Genomic DNA, 24,302 nt, shown 5'->3' with positions numbered 1-24,302 from the left:
TTACAAAATCTTTGAATGGTTCGTCACCATAAGTGTCGACTTATATTATGTTTAGTCTTCATCTATGTCATTAGATTATTTTTTTCAATTGAGGTTACATGAATCGCATCACGTACCAAGGTGAACCAAGATTGTTTAACTTCTGATTCTTTCCCACTAACAAAAACTACTTCCAGTGACAATCATGAAGATGCAGAGGTATACTCGGTCTTTAGTTACAATGGATGTCACACTAACATTCCTTCCCTTCCTCGATGATCTTAAGGACGTGGCCGGTGCCGTTTTTGACTTCGAACTGTTTGGAATTCTCGAAATTGTACACTGAAGACGGTAAGCTACTCCCAAGCTCCGTCTGTTGGTTCAAATTGGGACTCAAATTGGACCAAATGGGGGAACCACTGTGAGTCGTTGGTAACTGCGATATATTGTACGCTATAAAATGTTACACTTCTATGGAGGAGACCTGTGTGCATTCTCATCTCTGATATTGATTTTCAATATCAGTTATTTGCTGGAGTTTGTGAAGTCCCTCTATAGGTTGATATGATTATTGAACGGTTTCATAAGAGCAATAAATATATTTTCTTTTTGCGTGTTAAAAAGATCTGTTGCGACTTTCTAACGGTATCATTTATTTTTGCGTTGGTTCAACACAGATCGGGAAGCAATAAAATCAAACACATACGTGCATGATAAATTGCAATGAATGCGTTGGCAAATATTTTAGTGACTGGAAATTGTACAGATACATCTTTAGAGAGGCATAACCGTTGCACTTTGGTAGAGATATAAAACCACCGGTATGTTCGTTCATGGGTATAACAAACCCCTTTAACATAGAATACTATAGAAAGCTATACTGAGATCATATAATATTGTATTTACAATAGAACCAAAAGATGTCACGCATATAAATATGAAAGAAAAATGTCTCAATAATATTTTCTTATATTTGAATCCAGGTTGAAAATGACATATGCTAAAACGTTTTTTGGTTCCTTCAATAATATTACATGGAAAATTGTTCATAAAAATGATTATTTTTGTTATGTGAAAAAAAATGTTTACTCTGAAGAACAGCTTTCGTTGGGAGTTTTTCGAAAAACTCAGGCAAGTATTTCAACAGGATGTCCACATAATAAAATGAACATTTCTTATTCGTTCGTCTTGTCGACGAGTCTAATTGACGGATCATTGCTGCAAATAGTCATCCAACGCTGATTAAGTGACGATGACGATTCTTTCATCAGTTTCGTCGTCGAATTTTTCCATTTGACGGCGAAGATTTTCCCTACCTACACTTGGCCGTTCAATTTGCACAAACGTTCTTTTCCACAGTATAATGAACATACGGGGCGAAATTGACACACCCTTATATTCTAAGAATATGAAAATTTATCAGAATTGTATACACGTGTACAGATTGTATATGAGCTGTTTGACGGTATTAAAATTTATGGTTTGCTTCAATTGTCCTCTGAAATTTATTTAGTTTTATAATTTTTTTCTCAGCTTCACATTATTTCATAAGGAAGGCGGTAAAAGAATCTAATTTTCAAACAAAGTAATAAACCTAAACCTAAAATTTAAAATTGAAAGATGTTTGGAAATCCAATCTCCCATATCTTTTTTACCGTGCTTACCATAAAAAAGAGCTTTGTGGTGGTGGCTGGTCCAAGGATAATGTAGGTTTGTATGGAAATTACCATGAAGACATTTTAAAAATTGTTCATAGCACTTTAGTACTGTAATGTAAGTACAAACTTATCATCCCATAGTAAAACTCATTATTCAAACCTTAATGAAGGATGTTGCTGAAGAAATAATTCCTTTTTGAGCTAATTTTTTTTGGGATTATTGTAGATGTTTGCAGGGCTATAATCCTATATGAAGCTAAATAATAACAAACAAACTCATGAATATCTCTTCTCTTATCCGTTGGATTGAATTGCTCTCTTCAGCAAATTTCTTTGTTATAGTTTTAAAGAAAGAGTTCTTACTATGGGATGATAAATTTGTACTAACATTACAGTATTACAGTGTTTGGGACATTTTTCAAACTTTTTCCATAGTAATTTCTATGTAAACCTTCATTGTGTTTGGGTCACCTTTAAATCACCACCTAGAAAGCTGAAAATTTCACAGAACTCGCTTTTTTATGGTAAGCATGGTAAAGAAGATATGCTAGACTAGACTTTCAACCTTTTTTTTTAAATTTTGAATCGCCGTAGTGTTCATATTGCCCCGAAACATTTTTACCAGACATATTTTTTACCAAATTTTCTCTCTCATTTTACTGGATGGATTTCGATATGATTTTTCTCACAATGAATGTTTAATGAAATGAAAGACTGTTTAAGAGTGAGAACCACCTTTTTTGAGTTTTCATTTCTCTTATGTAATTCATTTAGTTCTTACAATATTTAAAGCAATAATTTAATAATAAATTACTTACTGTATTTACTACCAGGTTTATACCAACTGATTTCACCACAGATGAGCTATATTAATGCTATTTGAAACTGTAAAATTTACTAATAAAATTGTTATTGGATAAAGTTTTTTTAATCGATCCAAATTTTTTTTCTATATTTCATTTTAGAATGCTGGCGAGCTTTTTAATTTTTTAACAGCCAATAACATACAAATAGTAGTTTTCACTGAAACTTAGTTCTTAGTTAATATATTTAACAAATGTTTTCAGTTGGGATATTTCCTTGACAAATGGAAAAATGCTGAGGTTGTACCAATTTAGAAGCCATACAAAAATCCTGCAGAATCTTCTAGCTATCGTCCAATCAGTTTGCTTTCTTCCATCAGTAAACTTTTCGAAAAGGTCATTTTGAATAGAATGATGGTCCACATCAACGAAAATTCAATTTTTGCCAATGAAAAGTTCGGATTCCACCATGGACAGTCGACCACTCATTAACTTTTACGTGTAACAAATTCGATACGTTCCAACAAATCTGAAGGCTATTCTACTGGACTTGACATAGAAAAATCATGCGACACTGGTTGGCCTGATCGTAAAATAAAAAAAAAAACTTTAGTTTTCTAACATACATTGTTAGAATAATTCAAAGTTATCTGTCGAATTGTACACTTAAGTTTTATCAGAACTCCAGGTCTGAAAGACTTCCTGTAAGAGCTGGTGTTCCACAAGGCAGCATTTTGGGACCAATATTATACAATATTTTCACATCTTATGTCTGAGTTCCTCATGGATGTCATAAATCCTTGTTTGCGGATGACACATGCCTCTCCGCCAAAGGACAAAGCCTGCGTGTCATCTGTACTCTGTAGTAGATTGCAAAAAAGTTTGGATATATTTCCTCATACTTGCAAAAATGGAAGATTTCTCCTAATGCTTCCAAAACTCAACTAATAATATTCCCACATAAACCAAAAGCTCTTTATTTGAAATAATAAAATAGACATGTTGTGACGTTGAGAGAGGTTCCAATTAATTGGTCAGATGAAGTTAAGTATCTAGGGATCATGCTAGATAAGAATTTAACTTTCAAAAATCACATTGAGAGCATTCAAGCCAAATGTTACAAATATTTAAATGAGCTTGATTGACCGCCCGTGGATCCTACTTCAGTATCGCCAGATCAGCTGCACTTGCACAAGGAACCAACCGAATGACTGCTTGGGACTGACAGACACCCTCAGTGTATAAGTGCTTGTGATCTTCTATTTTTAGGCAACAATGGCGCCTGCCACGTCAAAATGCAGACTAAAAGGGGAAAGGGGGAGGAAATTATTTTCAACAGAAATTTTACTCATTTTGTTGTTTTTCATAACTGAATTATAACAATATTTGTTATAAGCTATTTCTCTCAAGTTTTCACAACAAATTGTTTAAAAAATTATGTTCAAAATTGAAAAAAATTGGAACTTCCTTTGTTATTATAACTTATTTTGTTTTAATTGTGTTATAATTTCCTCCATCAATTTAAAATGATTCTAACAAAAGTATTATTTGTAACAAATCTTGATATAATTGTGCTACAATTTTGTTGTAATCCATTAGTCGGGATGGTCCTACTGTTGGCACCTTCTTTTCTGAGTTAAGTTTACTGTGATTTTTTGATTATAAATCAATTATTATTTCATATCACAACTCTTCTTGTGCCTCACTGATTGTTGATTGTATGGATTTTGAAGACCATCTTATGACATTCAATTGGTAACAAATTATGAACAGTGCGGGACGGTGCCTGACACGCCTAATGATTTAACCATATACATCTGGAAAATGCATTCTCATTCGATTACTGAAGCTACGGAAGCATTTCAATATAAGATACAAAACAAACGTTGATAGGACAAAATTGCATCACCTAACGTGATTCCTTTCCTAATGATAACGTACTGCTTACCTGGTGTGGAAATCGTCCAGTCCTTGGCCACAGTAAAGAAGTTCACGAACTGTGGAGTTTTGGGCCGTGCCTCCACTGGATGCATCAGAATCGTTCATCACTAGCTGACCTATTTCTGTCACGTTCATTTTTTCTTCTAACATAGTGCCGTTGTTGTACCATACACAGAAAAAAATCCGTTCTCGTATCCGTGAACAGCAGGCGTGAACTCGTCAACAAGCAAAAATACACCGTGAACTAGATCATGTATACGAGACCAATCATGGTAGTTCACGGTGTATTTTTGACAGTTCACGTTTTCCAGAACGCTTTTTTGAGCGTGTAAGTATCAGCACTAGAGTTCTCTCGTTGAATTCAATTACATTATTGTCTTTTTTTTGCTTCTTATACTACAATCCTCCTTTGCTTCATTCTACAGTATTCACTTGAACCAGTGGTTTAGATTGCATCTGTCGGAAAGTGTCACGTGTATGGCCGTCCTGGAAGAAAGAGTGTAGAGAACATAATGACAACTCGTTAAGGAATTGTAAAAACTACGGTTTGTATCCCTTTCCCGTTAAATTTATTTACGGCAATATTTTTACAATACTTAGGTATTTTATTATCTGTATGTGAAACGGTCTGTCTTAAATTGAGTAATAACGCTCACAAAACAATCATTATATTTTCTGAAGTACACTAAAGTGCAAAAAATTGGGGTTACCTCTAAAATAAACAAACAGAAGTGTTTTGTCAACATCTCGGTGATTGAACGTCTAACTCAAACTCTCTATAGCAAATTTTGAATACTGTTCACAAAATTGTGACTTAAAGATGTTGTAGATTATAGCTTTCTCAGAATTAGATCGACAAAAATTTAAAATAAATAGGGCACAAGAATTTTTTTTTTTCAAGAGGACTTGTGAAGTTTTGGATGAACAATCCAAAAACGATTCAAAATAAAAAAAAACAGTCATTGAAGTCTGCATGCGAAGCTCTTGCGTGACCCCACAGTATGGTGTATCGCGCGAAAGTTAATGGTCACTAAAATTTACAAAAACAAGAAAATTCTTTAAAATAATTTGAAATCTATTAGTCCATTTTAATTACCATAGGTTCAACAATTTAGTTTTGTTTTCTTAATGTTTGTTTGAATAATGACATTATTTAAATATTACACTGGAAAAACATGCAGTATAAGAACCGTAATCTCATATTCTTCGAAAAAAAATAGCAAAACGTGTACGGAAATAATTGAACAGAATACAAAATCAACTAAATAATCATTCAAATCACAGTTCAAAAGTTTGAGGTCATCCTTCAGTTAGGCGGCATCCACAAATTACGTAACGCTCTAGGGGGAGGGGGGGAGTAGCGTTACGGCTCATACAAAAATTTTAAATTTTTCATACAAAAGGCGTTATGGAGGGGGGGAGGGGGTCAAAAATTTCCAATTTTAGCGTTACGTAATAAATGGACGCTGCCTTAGGTATAGTATTTCTGGCACTAAATCGAATAGTGCCTTCTGCTTTTTGACTAGCGCTGCCTTTCCTGTACATGAAACATGATGTCTGAAGTATTGCGCTGAATAGATCATCTGATAAGCTAAACAGCGTACTACATCCGACATTATGTTAAACGTACAGGAAATGCAGCACTAATAAAAAAGCAGAAGGCACTACTCGGTTTAGTGCTAGAGGGATTATATTGATGTGCAAAAGTTTGAAGTCACTTGTGACGCATGTAACAACTCCGTGATTGACCAGAACAATCGAAGTTACACAGGGAAATAATGAATGGGGTTGGGATTAGCGTACCATTCTCAATGTGCACAAATCGAGATCTCAAATTTTAAAAGTCAATAACGGCGCCGGCCACGTCCTTACGGTCATCTGGGAAGGGAAGGAATGTTAGTTAGGCAACCGTTGTTACTAGAAACCGAGTATACCTCTGAATCTTCACAGTTGTCATGGGTAGGATATTGGGTTAATGGGATAAGGTAAAGATCTGGGAGTCACCAATGGTTAGTGATGCGATACATGATATAATCACGCCTAATCGGATTCGCGATATAATTCGATAATCGCATTGTACGCCGAACAAGTGTTCATCACTCGACAAGCAAGAGCAAGCGACGCGATCAATAAATCAAACACTACTAACGAACCGCGGCGCTGTTTGATTTCAAGGCAAGCTTCAAGGTCGAAGGATCAAGCACAATAAACTATCGCGGCACTTTTTGCACTACTGATCGACCGACGCGCAACTTGTTTGATCCTGATCTCATCGCCCGCCCCCGCAGGAGCAAGCAACCAAGTCACTACTGACACTCTCGGCACTTTTTCATTATAACGCAACGACTCACGACATGTTCGATCCTGCCCTCATCGCAGAAGTCACTTGTGACGCATGCAAATCATGATAAACTAATCATTAAGTTCAATGAAATCCAGTCATATTTATATTCTAATTAAATTATTATTATTGATCCTCATTCACAATTCAAAATTAATTCTCAAAAACTTATTAAAATAGTCTCAAGCAAGAAAAGTGAACAAACTTATTTTATCGATCCTATGTGTTTCGCAGACGAAATTCCACACGTTCCGCTCTTAACCAACTCGATTTTTCAGTTTTAGAACGTTCAATTCCGGAATTACAAAACGGCGTAAGTAAGATTTTCAACTTTCGCAACCCAACCGCTACTTTCACCGCTCCGTTGTATGGAGAGACAAAGTGACTTAACCACGAATCGAAACAAAACACTACTTGAGCCGATTTTACACTGGCACAAAAACGTCGAAAGTTACTAAATTAAACGGCTTATCATTTTGTTATAATTTTTTTTGTGGGAAATGATAGAAACTACCTAGTTTTTAAACGAGAGCTGATTGTATGCAAAATTCAAGCGATGTACACGGCGAAAAAATGTTAAAAAGGTAATTCATTTTAAAACATTTTTAGAAGGCAGGTTGTGATTCTTATAAATTAATTTTCTCAAAACCGTATGAAAGTTACTTACGTCGATTTGAAAAAGTAATCGAGAATTCTTGTTACTATAACCCAATGACACCCCTGGGTTATAGTAACTAGAATTGTTTCACAATATAAACGAATCAAGAGAAATGTCTGCCCCTCATGATTTTTACTACTAAGTTATAACAAGTTCTGTTATGAACATGGATGGGAGATTTGAGAAGGCTGACAATTCACATGTAAATGAGAATCATTTAATACCCTGAATAATTTGATGAGACTCTATGTAAAGTAATAAAAAAATATTATCTATTTTTATTCGTTAGTTCTGAAAGGATATATTTATGTTGATATGTATACTAATTGAAGACTAGCCATTTCGGAACATTTAAGATTTTGAACTAACAACCGAAATGAATTTTCATGAATATACAACGGTACTGAAATGTGTCAATTTGAAGAAATGGATACATTTCACAGTGGAACAATGATACAAGATCTACAATCTTAACAATATTAGAGCAACTATCATGACATCCGCTTCATTTATCTCTTTGTAGGTGTCTTGATTTCAGCAAACCAAGGGATGGGACTTGAAACAGAAACACTCGAGCAAAATGAGCAACATCAGTGGCATAACAGAGCATCGCTTGCATGACTGGAGGCAATGGAAGTTTTCTCAGAGCTCACATATTTCCTCGAAGACATAACATATGTTTCCGTGTTTGATCCCAGCTGCTTCTTTTCATACGATGAGCTCATCATAAACACGAGAGGTGGAAAATCAAGCATGGTGGTGTGATAACATGAATCAAAATGTGGTAGCAGTATCTTGTTGCGTGTTTGTGTAAGATTATAATTAATATAAAATTGCTGTGATGAGTACGATACATGGAGTTGTATTTCTTACTGGTCTGTCATTCAAAGTTTTTCACCATAGATAATGTACCAGACGTTAAACACAATTAGAGAAACTTATCTTATTACCGGTACAACAATAAGATTCTAGTGAGATTATAAAAAATGGCAACTTTGGCAAACAAAACTCTCAGTTAACCATGTAAGTGCTCATAGAACACTAAGCTGAGAAGTAGGCTTTGTCCCAGTGGAGACGTAATGTCGAAAAGAATAAGAAGAAAAATAAGTACAAATTTTACTGTTTATGGTAGTTTTACTAAAAAGTCTCATACTTTTAAAATCGTGTACGCATATTTATCGATCTACAGCAAATTGTGAATGGTTTTCTCCGAATATTTCAATTGGTAATCTCATAATAACATATTATGCAAAAAACATGTGGAAAATAAAGCCGATTTTATTACAGCAGTGTTGCCAATTTTGATGATTGCCAATGTACTTTGAAAGGTCTTCTAAGAATAAAGCGATTGTGTTTCTATTGTGCTTTGAATGTGACGTGGGGACTAAATAAGTAACTCTATGAAGGCGTAAGTTATTTTTCATATTAATACTATATTAGAACTTCCGTCAGGACGTAATTTTAACCAAAAAATTCTACTCATACCGATTCCCATCAAATTTAAAGTAGTTTTCTCTAAAAAATATAGGGGAAAAATGATTTTATTATATCTGTAAAATTGTTGTTCCAAAAATAACTTGATTTTTTCCATCAGGCTTTTGACTGATGATGCTTTCGAAGAACAAGCCTTTTTTGAAAATAAAAAATATAAATTGTCCAATTTTCCAGCCAATTTCTAACAATCATTGATTTTGATAAAAATCGACCGTCCTAATGGTTGTTCCATATTCGTGAGAAATTAAATTATTTTGGAGAATTTTTATTATCACAACATTGTACAATACTAGTCGAACGATGTGCAGAAAACCGATTGAAATTTCATTGATAAATTTAAAAGATACAGCATGCACAAGGTGTCCACTTTATAAAATGAACAGTCCTTAATCCTATAATATCCATATAAAACCTACAAAAACGCTCAATAAGTTGGCCAAACTGTTCTCAATTAGTATATAACTGTTACCATTGGCATAATTAGAAATATTTACAACTGAAATAACTTACCAGAGTGGCTTAAGTATGTTTTTACATGGCTTAAACTAGTAAGCTTAGTATTATAGAATGAAATCTAAGAAATAAATTTCAATATACAATTGATGTTGAGCATGAGCATAAGCATGATTGATGTTACGTTCGATAGACGTGAAATATTCAATGCTGAATATCATTAAACAACAGCTTATTTTTCGACCTTCCCACTAAGTGACCAGCCCACCAAAGTCTGCCGTATTTATTTTGCCTAATAAAATTTCCTCTTTTGTATATCTGGTACTACTCTTGATGTTTACGTCTAGTTTTCTAGCGAGTATTGCCCTCTTTACCTAAAAATATCACGAAGATTAACAAAGTCTTTAACAACTTCGAACAAATCCCCAATAAGTTCTACTTAAGTATCAACATCTCTAGGAAATCCACTCTCTATACCCGCAATCATTTTTTTGGGATTCTTCATGAATCTGTTTATTGTTTTCTATGTCGCGTTCGACTAAGTAATGCAAATCTAGCTGTTGCAGGTAATATCAAAGACTTAAAAATAAGACTTACAGCTGATCCAACTGACAAATAAAATCAAGTGTAGGAATTGTAGACGAGGGGCTATTATTTTTGTAAAATTACATGGAATGAAAAGAGATGAGTTTCCGAATTAACTGTTCAATATTGCGTTTTGTCGAATATACTCCTTGATTTTGCAGACGATTACGGGTTTCACTATTTTAAAGATGGACAGCAAGGATAAGCATGAAATGCGATTTACTCTACACAAACTTATATGATTGCATGTAGAGAAAAAAAACAGGTTCAGATATGTTGGTGCTGGGGTAATGCTTGATGGAGCTGTAGATGAATTTGTTGAAGAGCCATATAGTAATTGTGGCGTATGATAATAATGTTTCCCGTGTAGTAAAAACACGTTTTCTGACTGCGAATATCTCCTTTCACGGATTACGTAACCAGCTTGGGGACCCGCAACTTGCAAAGGGAAACGATATGTCTACACCTAGGGGGTGCGGACTCGAAGATTTAGGTTGTTCAAATTGAACACAATCTTTTCCACGAGTGCTAACCGTTGTGTGTTTGCTTGTCTCGTAGGAAACAACATTCCAAATGCACACTTAAAATACTTCACACGAAGCTGCATCAGTTCAATGCAGGAAATGAATCCAATGAATAGACTTAATCAGAAAGTAACTGGCCGTATGTTAGTTTGAAATATATTTTGAGCAGTTAAACAATACTTATGCTTAATTTGGACCAAGCACAACAATTCTTAAACAGTTGGCGGTCTTCATGTTACATAAATTGTTCAACAATTGTTAGCGTGTCGAAATCACAATCGTAAATTTCTAAGCGTACTCTGATCATTTTTATGGAAAAAATAGTTTGACAGCAGCCTGGCTGCATGTTGATTTTCTATTCGCATCCCCCAGGTCTACACTGTTGGTTGATAAAGGCTTATCTGATCCATAGATCCATTATTTCGTTAACAACTTCGCCAAAACACCTCGTGATCCTTTATCGTACAACACTGGAAAGTGTTTCGAAAACTAAATCAGTTTTTAATAATAATGCAAAGAGAGCAACAATGAATGCAAGCATGCCTAAATGAAATATCATTGTAAATTTGCCCTGTATAAAATGCTTATTTTTGGCTCTATAAGCATATTTATTTGAGAACAGGAGCGAAAACTATTTAGAAAATAAAATAGGTAAACTTCAGTGAGCTAGTCATTTGGTGCGAATTCCGGAAGAAAAAGTTACAGGTCAGCGGTTTCGTGGAAGAGAGCCGCATATGTTCATTCTGATATTGACGTGAGCGTACCAGACCAACCAAATCATTACAGACAAATGCTTCATACTAGCCCAGAGCAAAGTTCAGTAACAAAAAGATAACAAGTTAAGTTATCCGGATAACTTAGTTTTTTTTCATTTTGGTTGAATAAGCAGGCAACATTTCGAATGTGATAACAAAAGTTTATACGAAGGATATCATATAAATATCTCAGTAGAAACAGATTAATAACAAGTTTTGTTATTCATTCAATTTCCCCCATTGATAACTCAGTATGATATCAATTAGTTATAACAAACAATTGACGTCGTTCACCCGTCGATGGCATTCTCGATCTGAAAAATTTGTTGGTAACAAAGATCTCCTTTTCGATAAAAACAAAAAAGGATTCATGATGTCATATTTTATCGCTACGTTATGCGGTTGTTATTCAACTTTGCTCGGGGTTCTAATCGGCCATAAAAGAATTCACATGGCTTATCTTCTAGCTATTATTGTGCTATATTTATTCTCAGATCATTTTTTTCAGTATTGTTAATTGTTAATTTATTTGTTTTACCTTTCAATTGGCTCAGTTTGGCCAACTTTTTGAGCGTTTTTGTAGGTTTTGTCCGTGCTTTTGCAAAATTTTAATATGGATTATTTTGAAATTTTAAGTCAAAAACTTCAAATCAAGATTTTTCGAGGATTTTTTTTTTTTTTGAATTGGTCCAGAGGTGCAGAACGACCTTAGGAATCGATCCCTGTGCTCAGATTTGATGGACAATTTTTTTACATAATAACGGTCTGTCGGAGCACCGTGGGTGCGTCTTGCCTCAATGATGTGGTGCGTTCTTCCCCGAAAAGCGGTGCATCGTGCCCCGTATCAATCATAATCCACGCGAAAGTAGTGTTTGAAGTAAGTTAAATTTTCCAACAACCTTGTGTAATTATGATGAAATCTTGCTCAACACCATTTAGTGTAAACCTAAACCTGTTTCTGATAGAAAAACGAGAAATTTCTATAGTTCTATCGCACAACATCAAACATAGGGATGTAATCTATAGCAGCGACATGGATTCAGACTAAAATAGCTAAATTTTCACATATTTTCATCGCTATCAAAAAGCGATGCAAATGTTCATTTTACCTGCACTATGTGGGTAAAATGAACAGCGGTTGGTGGTAAAACGAATATCATGCAAAAAACGTGAGCAAAACAAATATTTCTGAAAATTTTCATTGCCCCACCGAAAATACATCTATTAATGATTGTAACCCATTCAAAAAGAATTCTTTAGGTATCAGATTTGACATCATATCATAACGATATTCACCTCACTGAAAAACCTCAAGTCTTCCGAGCGAAAAGTTACGTCAGTTCTAATTTTCAATCGTGGATTTCTTAAATCTTAGTTTTAGTTGATATTTTCACTTAAATTAACCTACGTATCAACTCGAACACTCAGATTAATGCTCTAAATCGTCCGTGCGTGATAAAAAATCATCGAAATTTGTTTTTTCTCGGTAAAAGGCACGGTGTTCATTTTACCACCACTTCCCCTATACATGTTAATTGCCGAATCTTCGGTTCAACAAATTACAGCCGACTGGCTCGTACACAAATAATATAAAATATTTTGTAAATAGGGGAAACGCACCAATTTTCGAACTAGCTCTAATTTTCGTCCCGCTCATACGATTTCGGCCTACTTTGTATGAAAATCCGAAAATTGGCACAGATGTCTTGCAGGTCGAAAATTAGTGATTTTCCTCTAGCTTGTTTGAAAGGAAATACTAAGGTTCTGAATTTTGCAGCTGTGCTCATACTTGTACAACAAAATATAAATGACCAGCAGCAAAGCCACAATATTTGGCCTTGGGGTATTTCATGCAGCTGACTTCAGTGAATTGATTGGGCGTTCTCATTATTACTGATTACTGTCATCTCAAATGTGCGATCTGTTGCGGGTACGATAATTGTGTGCGAGTACGACAAGGCTCAAACAACGCTTATCAGAAACATTAACGAGATCAAATTATGGTTATGTTCTTTGTTTTTCTGATTGTAATTGGATCCGTTCAAGCAATATGGGTCATAACTATTGGTATGATGACGCTTCCCATAATTTTGTTTGGTATCGAAAACCAATGTAACAATCATGCCTTGCTGGCAATCTTCTGCAATAAATGAAGTGAAAATTTTTTTTTAGCTCAATATGACTATATCTCTTTTGAAATTGAAACCTGAATTGATATGAAGATAAGTGAGAAATTGCCTCGGGAGAAAAGTGGATGCCTGCGTTTAAATTTCAATTAGTGAAATGCATTCAATGAACATCAGAAGCTTTAAATATCTTTGAGGTACTTTTACAACCGCCTTTGAACTGCAGAGCCAATTTTGATTCAACAAAATCGACCAGACGAACTCTGTCACAACAACACAATAAGTAAACAACAATAAAAACTAACTCCATTACAGAAGCAATCATGTTGAATGGGTTCCATAAATAATAATTCTCGCGTTCGGTATCATAATGACGTATTTTCAGTAATCGATATCTCTTCGTCCATTTTCTTTTTGGGTGATAATTCGGTCAGAAGAATGGTTTTGACTGTTCAGTTGATAGTTCTTATCACTCTTCTTAGTACTGCATTGCAAAATCTAACGAAAATCGATAGAATTTCGTGTAAACATGAAAAAAAATGATACCAAGAAATCTATCACTGCAAATACGCCGTTATGATATTCAACGCGAGAACTTAGTTTTAACTACTGAAACATCTCTTTGTGCCTTACTTCTAATAGGAATAGAACAGAATCAAAATTTACTCTTGTAAAAATTGGAGGCAACTCATTTCTAGTAAATCGATTATCTGGTGTGAACTTTCTTTTATTCAGTACCGTAATCCGGGGGCAAATTTGATCAGGACGGTACCAAGAAACATTTCCTTCCAACGATGCTGAAGGTTTCATTGGCACCATAGACATTCCAAGTTTTCTAGTTTATAGATGTCTAATGATGATTTTGAACTATTTCATTTTTATTAGGGGCCGTCCACAAACAACGTAGTATTTTTTCACTGATTTTTGAAATCCATATCCCCCTTTGTAGCATTTAGTCACAAAAGGGGGTATCACTCTTGGAAAATACGTAGCATATCAAGTACACCCCCCTTCCTTTTTTTTAATTTCAAATATGAATTTCAAAACAAAGTATGAGATTAATAATCACTGAGGGGGGTCTGTAGCCTTGAGGTTACGCTTTCGCTTCATAAGCGGAAGGTCATGGGTTCGATTCCCAGCCCCTCCATAAAAAAAAAACCGTCCAGCCACCAGAAGACGCCTCACGGAGGACCGTGCTTTGGGGAGCACATCCATCCTCCGTCAGTATCAGATGGTGACTGAGACAAACTGACCCTCTTCGCAGGCAGCATGCCTCAAACGACTCGATTGGACTAACCGCAGAGCTCTCTCTCACCTGCTCGGTGTGAGAGTAAAAGAGTAGGAGAGAGTGAAAATCGATGTAAATATAGATAAGTTAAAAATAGATCTGTATCGGTAAAGAAGCTACAGATCAACTGATTCCGGCACAGTAGTGGCCACGAGCACAGAGTGCCTTAAAAAAAATATATATATATATATATATATATATATATATATATATATATATATATATAATAATCACTGATTGAAACGGCAAGATAATCTGATGAATGATAGTTTAATATACCATAGCGTTCAAAAATCTTTTGGAAAACAGTTGAAACAATCTTATTTCCTGTTTATGTCATGTTTGCTTTCCAGTTTAGGTAGATTAAATCAAATGTGTAGTATTTTGCAGTTGTTATCATGATAAGTTTACTTTTGAAAATGTCGAAAAAAATATAAATCTTTGTTTGGATTGATAAAGTTAACAGTAATGAGTAAGGGTACAAAATATTGTATAATATATTGAAGAGAAATTTCATTATATTAGAAGAGTTTTCTTAATTACTCACATTTCAGTGTACATGATCAACAAAATACCTTAATTTAGGGTTGATTTTTGTCTTTTTAATCTAAATTTGAATCCATTTAGCAAAAAGTGGCCACATAGAGAAGAACAACAATTGTAATATTTGTAATGTCAAGAAAATCGTAGCGATTTTTGTACAAATTATTCATATTTATTGATATTTCAATTAATCCTCATTCTTACACAACTTGTAATGAAGCAATGAATAAGATGTGTTTTCAGGTTATTTAGCGATTTAAAGAAAACTGAGTTATAGGCCAATTTCGGTGACACTCGAATTTAATGTCCTCACTATTATCCAGGCTATTCCATTGCATCCTCTTGCATTGGGAGCTCTCTAACAGCATTGAACGCATAATTCACTGAACAAATATTGTTTTAAAATCATAACGTTAATATTTGTCAAAATAGGCATATTGTATTCTTTTGAAGAGATAAAGCTCCAACAGGAAATATGAATAAAACTAAACCGATTGATTTTATGTCTTGTTAACACGTAAGAAAACATTGTTCTCCAAGTCAATAAAGCATAGGTTTTTAATTAACTTAGAAAAATTTTAATTTGTTCATTTGGTCGGTGTTCAGATACGTTAAGGACTCCATTAATTCTGATTTTTTCGATGCTATTTTGATACGGATGCATTATCAAATAGACAAGTTCCCTTATTACAGCGAATAATGCAAATATATTGATATTTAAAATGCCTGGGGTACGTTTTTCTGAAAACATTAAAAATCACTTGGTCCAGTCTGTCTGAACACCGACCATTTATAAATAAATTAATTTACACACGAATACAATACAATACATACATACAGCCATTCCATGAAAACCCGATCTAGTGGGTCACCGAATTCCGTGAAAATTTGCTATTTTGTTCCTTATCCGAAATAAGGTTACACGTGTTTTTGGATTTCTTGATTAGGGTGACCATTTCCGGTATTGGGTGACCAGAAAAAAAAATCATGATATTTGTACCGCTTGACCAATTTTCAATTTTCTTGAACGAAATGAAGGCTGAAGATTTTGAATTTTCAAGAAAAATATAAAATTTCACAAAAAATATTTTTTACATGAAAAACAAATTAAGAAAAAACGTTTTTTCGTGTTTTGAAGGCCTCAGGACAAAAGGGGCTGTTCGTAATCATGCTGAAATTTAATTGAATTCGTTATTATCAAATTATCATTTAACTACCACATTTGAGACACGTGAAATAGTACTCTAGTACTGCATTTGTAACTCACCGCAAATTTAGGAGAGAATGTAGGGAGAATCCGATCGGTGTTGTGCCGATCGAGCTTGCGCGATAGTGTTAGGGAGGCCATTTTGGGTTCTCTTAGAGAATATTACTAGGGCACAGTTTGTCTTGCTTCGATACTGATCGAATAAACATTCAAAGTACAAATCGCCTCCAGTGCATTTTCTCGTTTTCGCGCGAAAGAAAGAACCATAGAAGTCCTTCGAACTATAAACGGTTTGCCGCAGTACATATTACTCGGCTTGTTCTCGGCCGTACCGTTCGATTCGTCGTGTTGCTCCGGCTGTTCTGCTGCTGCTGTTGGCCATCATAATCTGGGCCGTGATCTCCGTCGTCGTTATTCAGGTTTGCCAACATTTTTGGTGCCGAAACCCGGGACTGTCAGGTTCCTACCATCGTTATCGACCGGCCGTAGAATTCAGCGTGGATCAACTTTGAACAATAGCGGGTCCTGTTTGGGGGATTTTCGTCGCTGTTGCAAGTCCCGTGTGATCATCGGCCGGATTCATTCGTCTGCAACAACCTATCTTGACCTAGACGGCGGCTTGGAAACGGAGAAGTCGTTAGTGTGGACAATTACAGCGAGCAAAGGACGTAGGGCAAGCCAAGTGAGCCCAGGTAAACGCATAGGAAGCAAAAGGTGAGTGGACCACCATTTCGATTCTTTAAGATTATACATTGTTCTCCTGCGGTTGATTGTTCATCCCACTGAACGTGCGGCATATAGTTACGCAATATGGTGAATAAGCACACCAATAAAACTAAAAAGCTTCTTTTGAAGAGGAACAATATCATCGGTTCCTTTCAATTAATAAAAGAATACTATGAGAACTACCGTTTTGACTCGATATCCGGACACTTAAGCACTGGGTTAACTTCAAGCACCATTTTTATAATTCATAATTGATATTTCCTTTATTTTTTGTGGTTTATCATGAAGCTAAATGTTTATTCTATTGCATGGTGTAATAAAAATAGTGATTTGTTACGCAAAAAACGTTTAAATATGCGAATACATGAGATGTGTCTTGATTCGAAATCCGGACACTAATAATAGATTGCTCCGAAACCCGGACACTTTTGCTTCGAATCCCGGACATTTCTTTTTGACAAAATATTCGCATATTTTGTATAAAATTCAACACACCAACTCTAAATTCCATAATTTTTAGCAGTTTACTATATGTAATCACAAAAGTCTCGAGTCGAAAAAACGCTGAAGCTGCCAGAAAGGTACACAAAGTTTTGGCAAAAATTACTTCACTCACATTATGCTAGCGCCTGGATTCACAATGCATTACCACACCTATAATTTGATTAATGGTAACATTCTTGATTTAATGCACTAGACACAAAAGTAACACAATTTCTTCTTTGTAATATTCAAAAATTAATGTTCGTTGGTTAACTAGACACAACAGCTCCCAATGAACTGGATTAAACTTAGTTTTCTTCAAATATTCGTGTGCGTCCGGCTTTCGAAGCAGTCAAATAGTATGCTTCTTAATCCGGACACTGATAATTTTTCACATAAAAACATTAATCCGAGCGTTTTTGGTCATTTCCACTTCACAGCAATAGGACACAATAGTTAGCTCTTCATTTAAAACGCGATTTCGCACAATACCACTGTTTTCAATTCAATTTATATCGAATCTTCCTTCAACGGCAACTGTAAGATGCAATCTAGCAAGGACAGAAATGTGTGGAGTATCGATACGCATTTTGTTTTTATTTTTATTTTTAATATATTGCAGCCTACTGCGATATATTAACAACTATAACATACAATTAAAGTTGAAGAACAGTTTTATACATATTTAACATAGAAACATTAGAATTTATATTATTAAAAATGTAAAAACAGTCATAGTGTCCGGCTTTCGAAGCGTCCGGCAAATCGAAGCAAAACGGTATGTGTTTAATCGCGATTTCCCTCAACTAAAGTTTTGAATCGAAAAGCTAGACAGCATGTGGGACAAATTCAATGAAGTGCAAGCCGAAATTGAGTTTGAAGATGAGGAAACAGAAGAGTTTTCCGCCGAACGCATTGAATTCGAAACTCAATATTTCGAGTTGAAGGGCTCTTTAGCCATCAAACTTGCCGTTAGTGCTGAAAGAGGAGATGGGTCTCTTGGTTCCCCTGGTGCTCCACCTGCACATGTTCCTTCTGTTCGCCTCCCTGAACTGAAAATTCCTGATTTCAGTGGAGATTATGATGAGTGGATGAATTTCCACGACCTTTTTTCTACTCTAATTCACACCAATGTCCAACTTTCGGCAGTCCAGAAATTTCAATACTTGAAAACTGTACTGAAAGTAAGGGTATGCGATATAGATTTTTTTCTTGTCGATACGAAACGAAACGATACGCGGAATATCTTGCGCTGATAATGACGAAACGAAACGAAATTTAAAAATGTTTCGTGTAACTCGATACGAAATCAAATATCTCACGAAATTTTTCGAAACGAAACGAAATTTTTGAGTTTGTTTCGCGGAATACACGTTTATGTTTTTTTTCTTGTCAAAAGCTGAAAATTTGTCAAAAGGCTTAAAAAACATCTTTTTATATCCTCTACCATGTGGAAACCTTAGTGTTGCTCAGCGGAATCCTTACATGTTTTGTAAGACTCTTGTTTGTTTGAAATCTTCTTAATAACTTTATAAGGTTTCATTTCCACATATCTGACATTCACACTGTCGAATGCTTTTTCTATGTCTAGAAGAGCAAGACCAGTAGAATAGCCTTCAGATTTGTTGGAACGGATCAAATTTGTTACACGTAAGAGTTGATGAGTGGTCGAATGTCCATGGCGGAATCCGAACTGTTCATTGACAAAAATTGAATTTTCGTTGATGTGGGCCATCATTCTGTTCAAAATAACCTTTATCAAAAAGTTTACTGATGGAGGAAAGCAAACTGATTGGACGATAGCTAGAAGCTTCTGCTGGATTTTTGTCTGGTTTTAAAATTGGAACAACTTTAGCATTTTTCCATTTGTCAGGATAATATGCTAATTGAAAACATTTGTTGAATATATCAACTAAGAATGATAAGCTACTTTCTGGAAGTTTCTTGATGAGGATGTAGAAAATTCCATCATCGCCAGGAGCTTTCATATTTTTGAATTTTTTAATAATAGTTCTCACTTCTTCCAAATCAGTCTCCCAGGCACTTTCGAAAACGTTCTCTTGATTGAGAATATTTTCGAAGTCCTGAGTAACTTGATTTTCAATTGGACTAGTAAGTCCTAAATTAAAATTGTGCGCACTTTCAAACTGCATAGCAAGTTTTTGAGCTTTTTCGCAATTAGTTAGTAATAATTTGTTTTCCTCTTTCAATGCCGGAATTGGCTTCTGAGGTTTTTTCAAGATTTTAGATAATTTCCAAAAGGGCTTAAAGCCAGGGTCCAATTGAGAAATTTTATTTTCAAAATTTTTGTTCTTAAATCTGCAAAACGTTTCTTGATTTCTTTCTGCAAATCCTGCCATATAATTTTCATAGCAGGATCACGAGTGCGTTGAAATTGCCTTCTCCTCACGTTTTTAAGACGGATCAAGAGTTTAAGATCATCGTCTATAATCACGGATTCGAATTTTACTTCACATTTTGGAATTGCAATGCTCCTGGCTTCAACAATGGAATTTGTTAAAGTTTCAAGAGCATTGTCAATATCAAGTTTAGTTTCTAAAGAAATGTTAACATCAAGATTAGCGTCAACATACGTTTCATATATATTCCAGTCGGCTCGTAAATAATTAAAAGTCGAGCTGATAGGATTGAGAATCGTTTCATGGGATATTTGAAATGTAACAGTGACATGATCAGAATCGAAATCAGCATGAGTAACGAATTGGCTACAAAGATGACTAGAGTCGGTTAAGACCAAGTCAATCGTAGATGGATTTCTAGAAGAGGAAAAACATGTAGGGCTATCAGGGTATTGAATTGCGAAATATCCTGAAGAGCACTCATCAAATAAAATTCTGCCGTTGGAATTACTTTGAGAATTATTTAATGACCGATGTTTGGCATTAAAGTCACCAATGACAAAAAATTTTGACTTATTGCGAGTCAATTTTCGCAAGTCAGTTTGGAACAAATTAACTTGCTGCCCAGAGCATTGAAAAGGCAAATAGGCAGCTATGAAAGTATATTTACCAAGCTGTGTTTCAACAGAAACACCTAAAGTTTCAAAAACTTTAGTTTCAAATGACGAAAACAGTTGATGTTTTATACGCCTATGAATGATGATTGCAACTCCCCCACATGCCCCATCAAGTCGATCATTACGATAAATAAAAAAGTTAGGATCTTTTCTTAGTTTCGATCCAGGTTTTAAATAAGTTTCGGTAATAACTGCTATATGCACGTTATTAGCTGTAAGAAAATTAAACAGCTCGTCCTCTTTACCATTCAGAGAACGAGCATTCCAATTTAAAATATTTAAATTATTATTTGGATCCATTAGAAAAACGTAATCCAATAACAATTTGATTTGTAAATTTTACACCTACTTGGACTGCTTCAGTCATAGTGGTGGGTTTGAACATTGCATCAATCATTAGATTCAATTGTTCAGTTAGAAAATTAAAATCAGAGGCAGACATATCACTTGAAGTGGGTACATCTGATGATTTCCCATTGGAATTTTCGGTAGACGAAGAAGCGGAGTAGGAATTACCTGTGGCGGTAGGGTTTTTTCCATTTGATTTGAAACAAGTAGAATGGGTACTCATGGAACGAATAGGGGAAGAGTTCAAATTACCTGCTACGATATCGGCAAAGGATTTACCGTGGGTAGATACATTCGAAATTGAAGGATTCGAACGGCTACCCGACGGATTAAAATTTGTTTGTGAATGAGCATGATTATGATCTTCCTGGTGGGCATGATTCCTAATCAAGCGATCGTTAACTGAAAAATGAGCATTGTTCGATACTCTACCAGGCAAATTCCGGAAACGACCGTTATCGTAACGGATATTATCTTTCATCTGCCTGGCACGAGCCTCAATGACTCTTTTGCGTGAAGGACATTCCCAAAAGTTAGCTTTATGAGGGCCTTTGCAATTGGCGCATTCAAACTTTCTGGTATCTTCTTTCACAGGACAGACGTCCTTAGCGTGAGAAGAACCTCCGCAAATCATACATTTAGCATCCATGCGACAATTTTTTGTACCATGACCCCACTTTTGGCACCGACGGCACTGAGTGGGGTTCTGGTAATTTCCTCCAGGTTTCTGGAAATGTTCCCATGTTACACGGACATCGAACATAAGTTTAGCTTTTTCTAAAGCTTTGATATTATTTAGTTCTTTTTTGTTAAAGTGAACTAAATAATGTTCTTGAGAAAGCCCTTTCCGAACAATGCCAGATTGGGTTCTCTTTTTCATAATGATTACTTGAACTGGGGAAAATCCAAGTAAATCATTTATTCCGAGCTGAAAGGCGCTATCGCTACCGTCGAATGGGCTACACTGTTCATTGGTAAAGACACGGACGAAATGGTATGTACTTTTTATGAAGTTTTGCATCGCATTCTGGACGAGCACGTTCCGCGTAAACGACGAAGACGTACACATCCTTTCAAACATCCATGGTGGACATCCGAGCTGCAACACCTTCGTAATATTGTTCGTAAATCTCGAAGGCGTTATTTTCAGTCACGAACTGTTGAGAACCGTGACAAGCTTCGTCTCCTAGAAGCCAGCTATATCGACTGTCAAACAACCTCGTTCCGACGTTACGTTGCTCGCATGGAAACGACTGCAAAGGAAGATCCCTCCGCCTTCTGGACCTTCATACGGAATCGCAAACGTGTGAACAAATTCCCAGCTGAAATGGCTTTCCGAGACACTGTCGCTAACTCCCCCGAAGGTATTGCTAATTTATTTGCAGACTTTTTCGAAAACGTACACTGCACAAACCCGCCGACGTTCTCGCCGGACAGTCTCAGGAATTGTCCCACTTTCGATCTAAACCTTGAGCCTTTTGACTTTGCTCAGCAGGATGTATTATCTGCCTTGCAAAAATTGGACCCCAGTAAAGGCCCCGGTACCGACAATCTTCCGCCGTCACTCTTCAAAGAATGTGCCGATTCTTTCCAAATTCCATTGACAATCATTTTCAACAAGTCGCTCCAAAGCAGAACTTTTCCGATGCTTTGGAAAACAGCCTCAGTCATCCCGATTTTCAAGGCAGGCTCTACTCGTGGTGTTGAAAATTATCGAGGAATTTCAATTCTGTGCTGTCTGGCGAAAATTTTCGAAGAACTGGTTCATAATGTCCTGTACACTGCATCTCAACCGCTGATATCTCAATTCCAACACGGATTTGTTAAAAAGCGGTCAACGACAACTAATCTCATGACGTTTACCAGTTTCCTCTCGACGGAAATTGAAAATAAGCACCAAGTTGATGCCATATACTTTGACTTTTCCAAAGCATTCGACAAGGTACCGCATGATCTCGCCATTTCTAAGCTCAAACACTTGGGCTTTCCAAATTGGATAGCTGATTGGCTGCGGTCTTATCTGACAAACCGAAAGGCATTTGTTAACATCAATGGCACATATTCTCGAGTCATCTCTGTAACGTCTGGTGTACCGCAGGGAAGTGTGCTTGGGCCTCTGATTTTCGTTTTGTTCATAAACGACCTGTGCTTTCGTCTGAAATCCGGAAAGCTGTTTTACGCCGACGACCTAAAAATTTATAGAACCATCGCATCTCACCTGGACTGCTGCGCTCTTCAAGCTGATGTTGATGAACTTGAATTGTGGTGCCAGGAGAACGGAATGGAGCTCAATATAAAAAAATGTAAATCCATCGCTTTCTCGGATCGGAACCGCTTGAACGCGTGGAATCAATTCGTGATCTTGGAGTAATCATCGATACAAAAGTGCGTTTCAACGATCATATCTCTATAATTAATGCTAAGGCGTTCGCGGCCCTTGGGTTCGTTCGTCGCAGTACAAACGATTTCATTGATATTTATGCGCTCAAATCGCTGTACTGCTCGTTAGTTCGCAGCATATTAGAGTACGCAGCATGTGTATGGGCACCGCATCACACCACTCAAATCGTCAGGCTGGAGAAAGTTCAACGGAGTTTCATTCGGTACGCCCTTCGACAGCTGCCTTGGTCAGATCCTGTCAACTTGCCGGATTACCCAGCACGATGTAGGCTCATCAATCTGGAGATGTTGGACGCCAGACGTAACAACCTCCAAAGGCTATTCGTTTTTGATCTCATCATGGGCAATATCGATTGTCCTGCACTTTTGGAAGACGTTCAGTTCTACGCGCCGCTTCGTCAACTGAGGGAACGTGATTTGCTGCAGATTAGGCGTCACAGGACTTGTTACGGATTCAACAATCCGTTGTCTAGATGTTTTCGTTTGTTCAATTGTGTGAGTACATTGTTCGATTTTAATGTGTCTAAGTATGTCTTTAAGAATAGGCTTAAGGTTTTTTAGATTAAGAAACAGTCTGTGGAATGTAACAATTCGAGACGGTGACAATAAATAAAGTATTCCATTTTTGATCTCTTCAGGTGACTTATAGTCACTTGAGAGACCTTTCAAGACAACTTTGAACAAACGTTCAGTTTTGTCGTCATAAGTAAAATATTTGTGCTTCTTCTCTTCAAGATGTCTGAGAAGAAGTTCACGATCTTTAAGAGTTTCCGGCAATACGCGACAGTCTCCTTTCTTTGCGATTTGGAAGGAAACCTTTATTCCGCTGATGGAGTTCAAGATCTCCTGCCTAAATCCCGCAAATCCGGAACAACTGACCACGATAGGCGGCACTCTTTGCTTCCTCACTTGAATCAAAGAGCCTGGGCTAGAGGCTGCTTCGATTTGGTGTT

The 24,302-nt window shown here is 36.1% G+C and overlaps 1 protein-coding gene and 1 long non-coding RNA gene across 7 annotated transcripts in view; one reads left to right on the top strand and one right to left on the bottom strand.

Moving 5' to 3' along the window:
• Positions 1 to 24,302, bottom strand: part of LOC5567691 (sex peptide receptor) — a 112,694-nt gene that overhangs the window by 53,321 nt on the left and 35,071 nt on the right. For 3 of the 6 annotated variants that reach the window (XM_001651802.3, XM_021844106.1, XM_021844107.1), the window contains one exon: positions 4,389 to 4,867. In XM_001651802.3, coding sequence (XP_001651852.3) covers positions 4,389 to 4,531 — 143 coding nt within the window. In that variant the 5' untranslated portion in view covers positions 4,532 to 4,867. The remainder of the gene's footprint in view (positions 1 to 4,388; positions 4,868 to 24,302) is intronic. The other 3 variants (XM_021844109.1, XM_021844110.1, XM_021844111.1) reach the window with 3 other exon arrangements.
• Positions 4,833 to 8,233, top strand: LOC110676392. The gene is made up of 2 exons (XR_002500336.1): positions 4,833 to 4,926; positions 7,904 to 8,233. It is a non-coding gene; the product is annotated as an uncharacterized LOC110676392 (long non-coding RNA).

This window comes from Aedes aegypti, chromosome 2, assembly GCF_002204515.2.
Source record: "Aedes aegypti strain LVP_AGWG chromosome 2, AaegL5.0 Primary Assembly, whole genome shotgun sequence".
Lineage (NCBI taxonomy): Eukaryota > Metazoa > Arthropoda > Insecta > Diptera > Culicidae > Aedes > Aedes aegypti.
The sequence above is the reverse complement of the archived record's forward strand: the minus strand, read 5'-3'. Positions and strand labels throughout refer to the sequence as shown.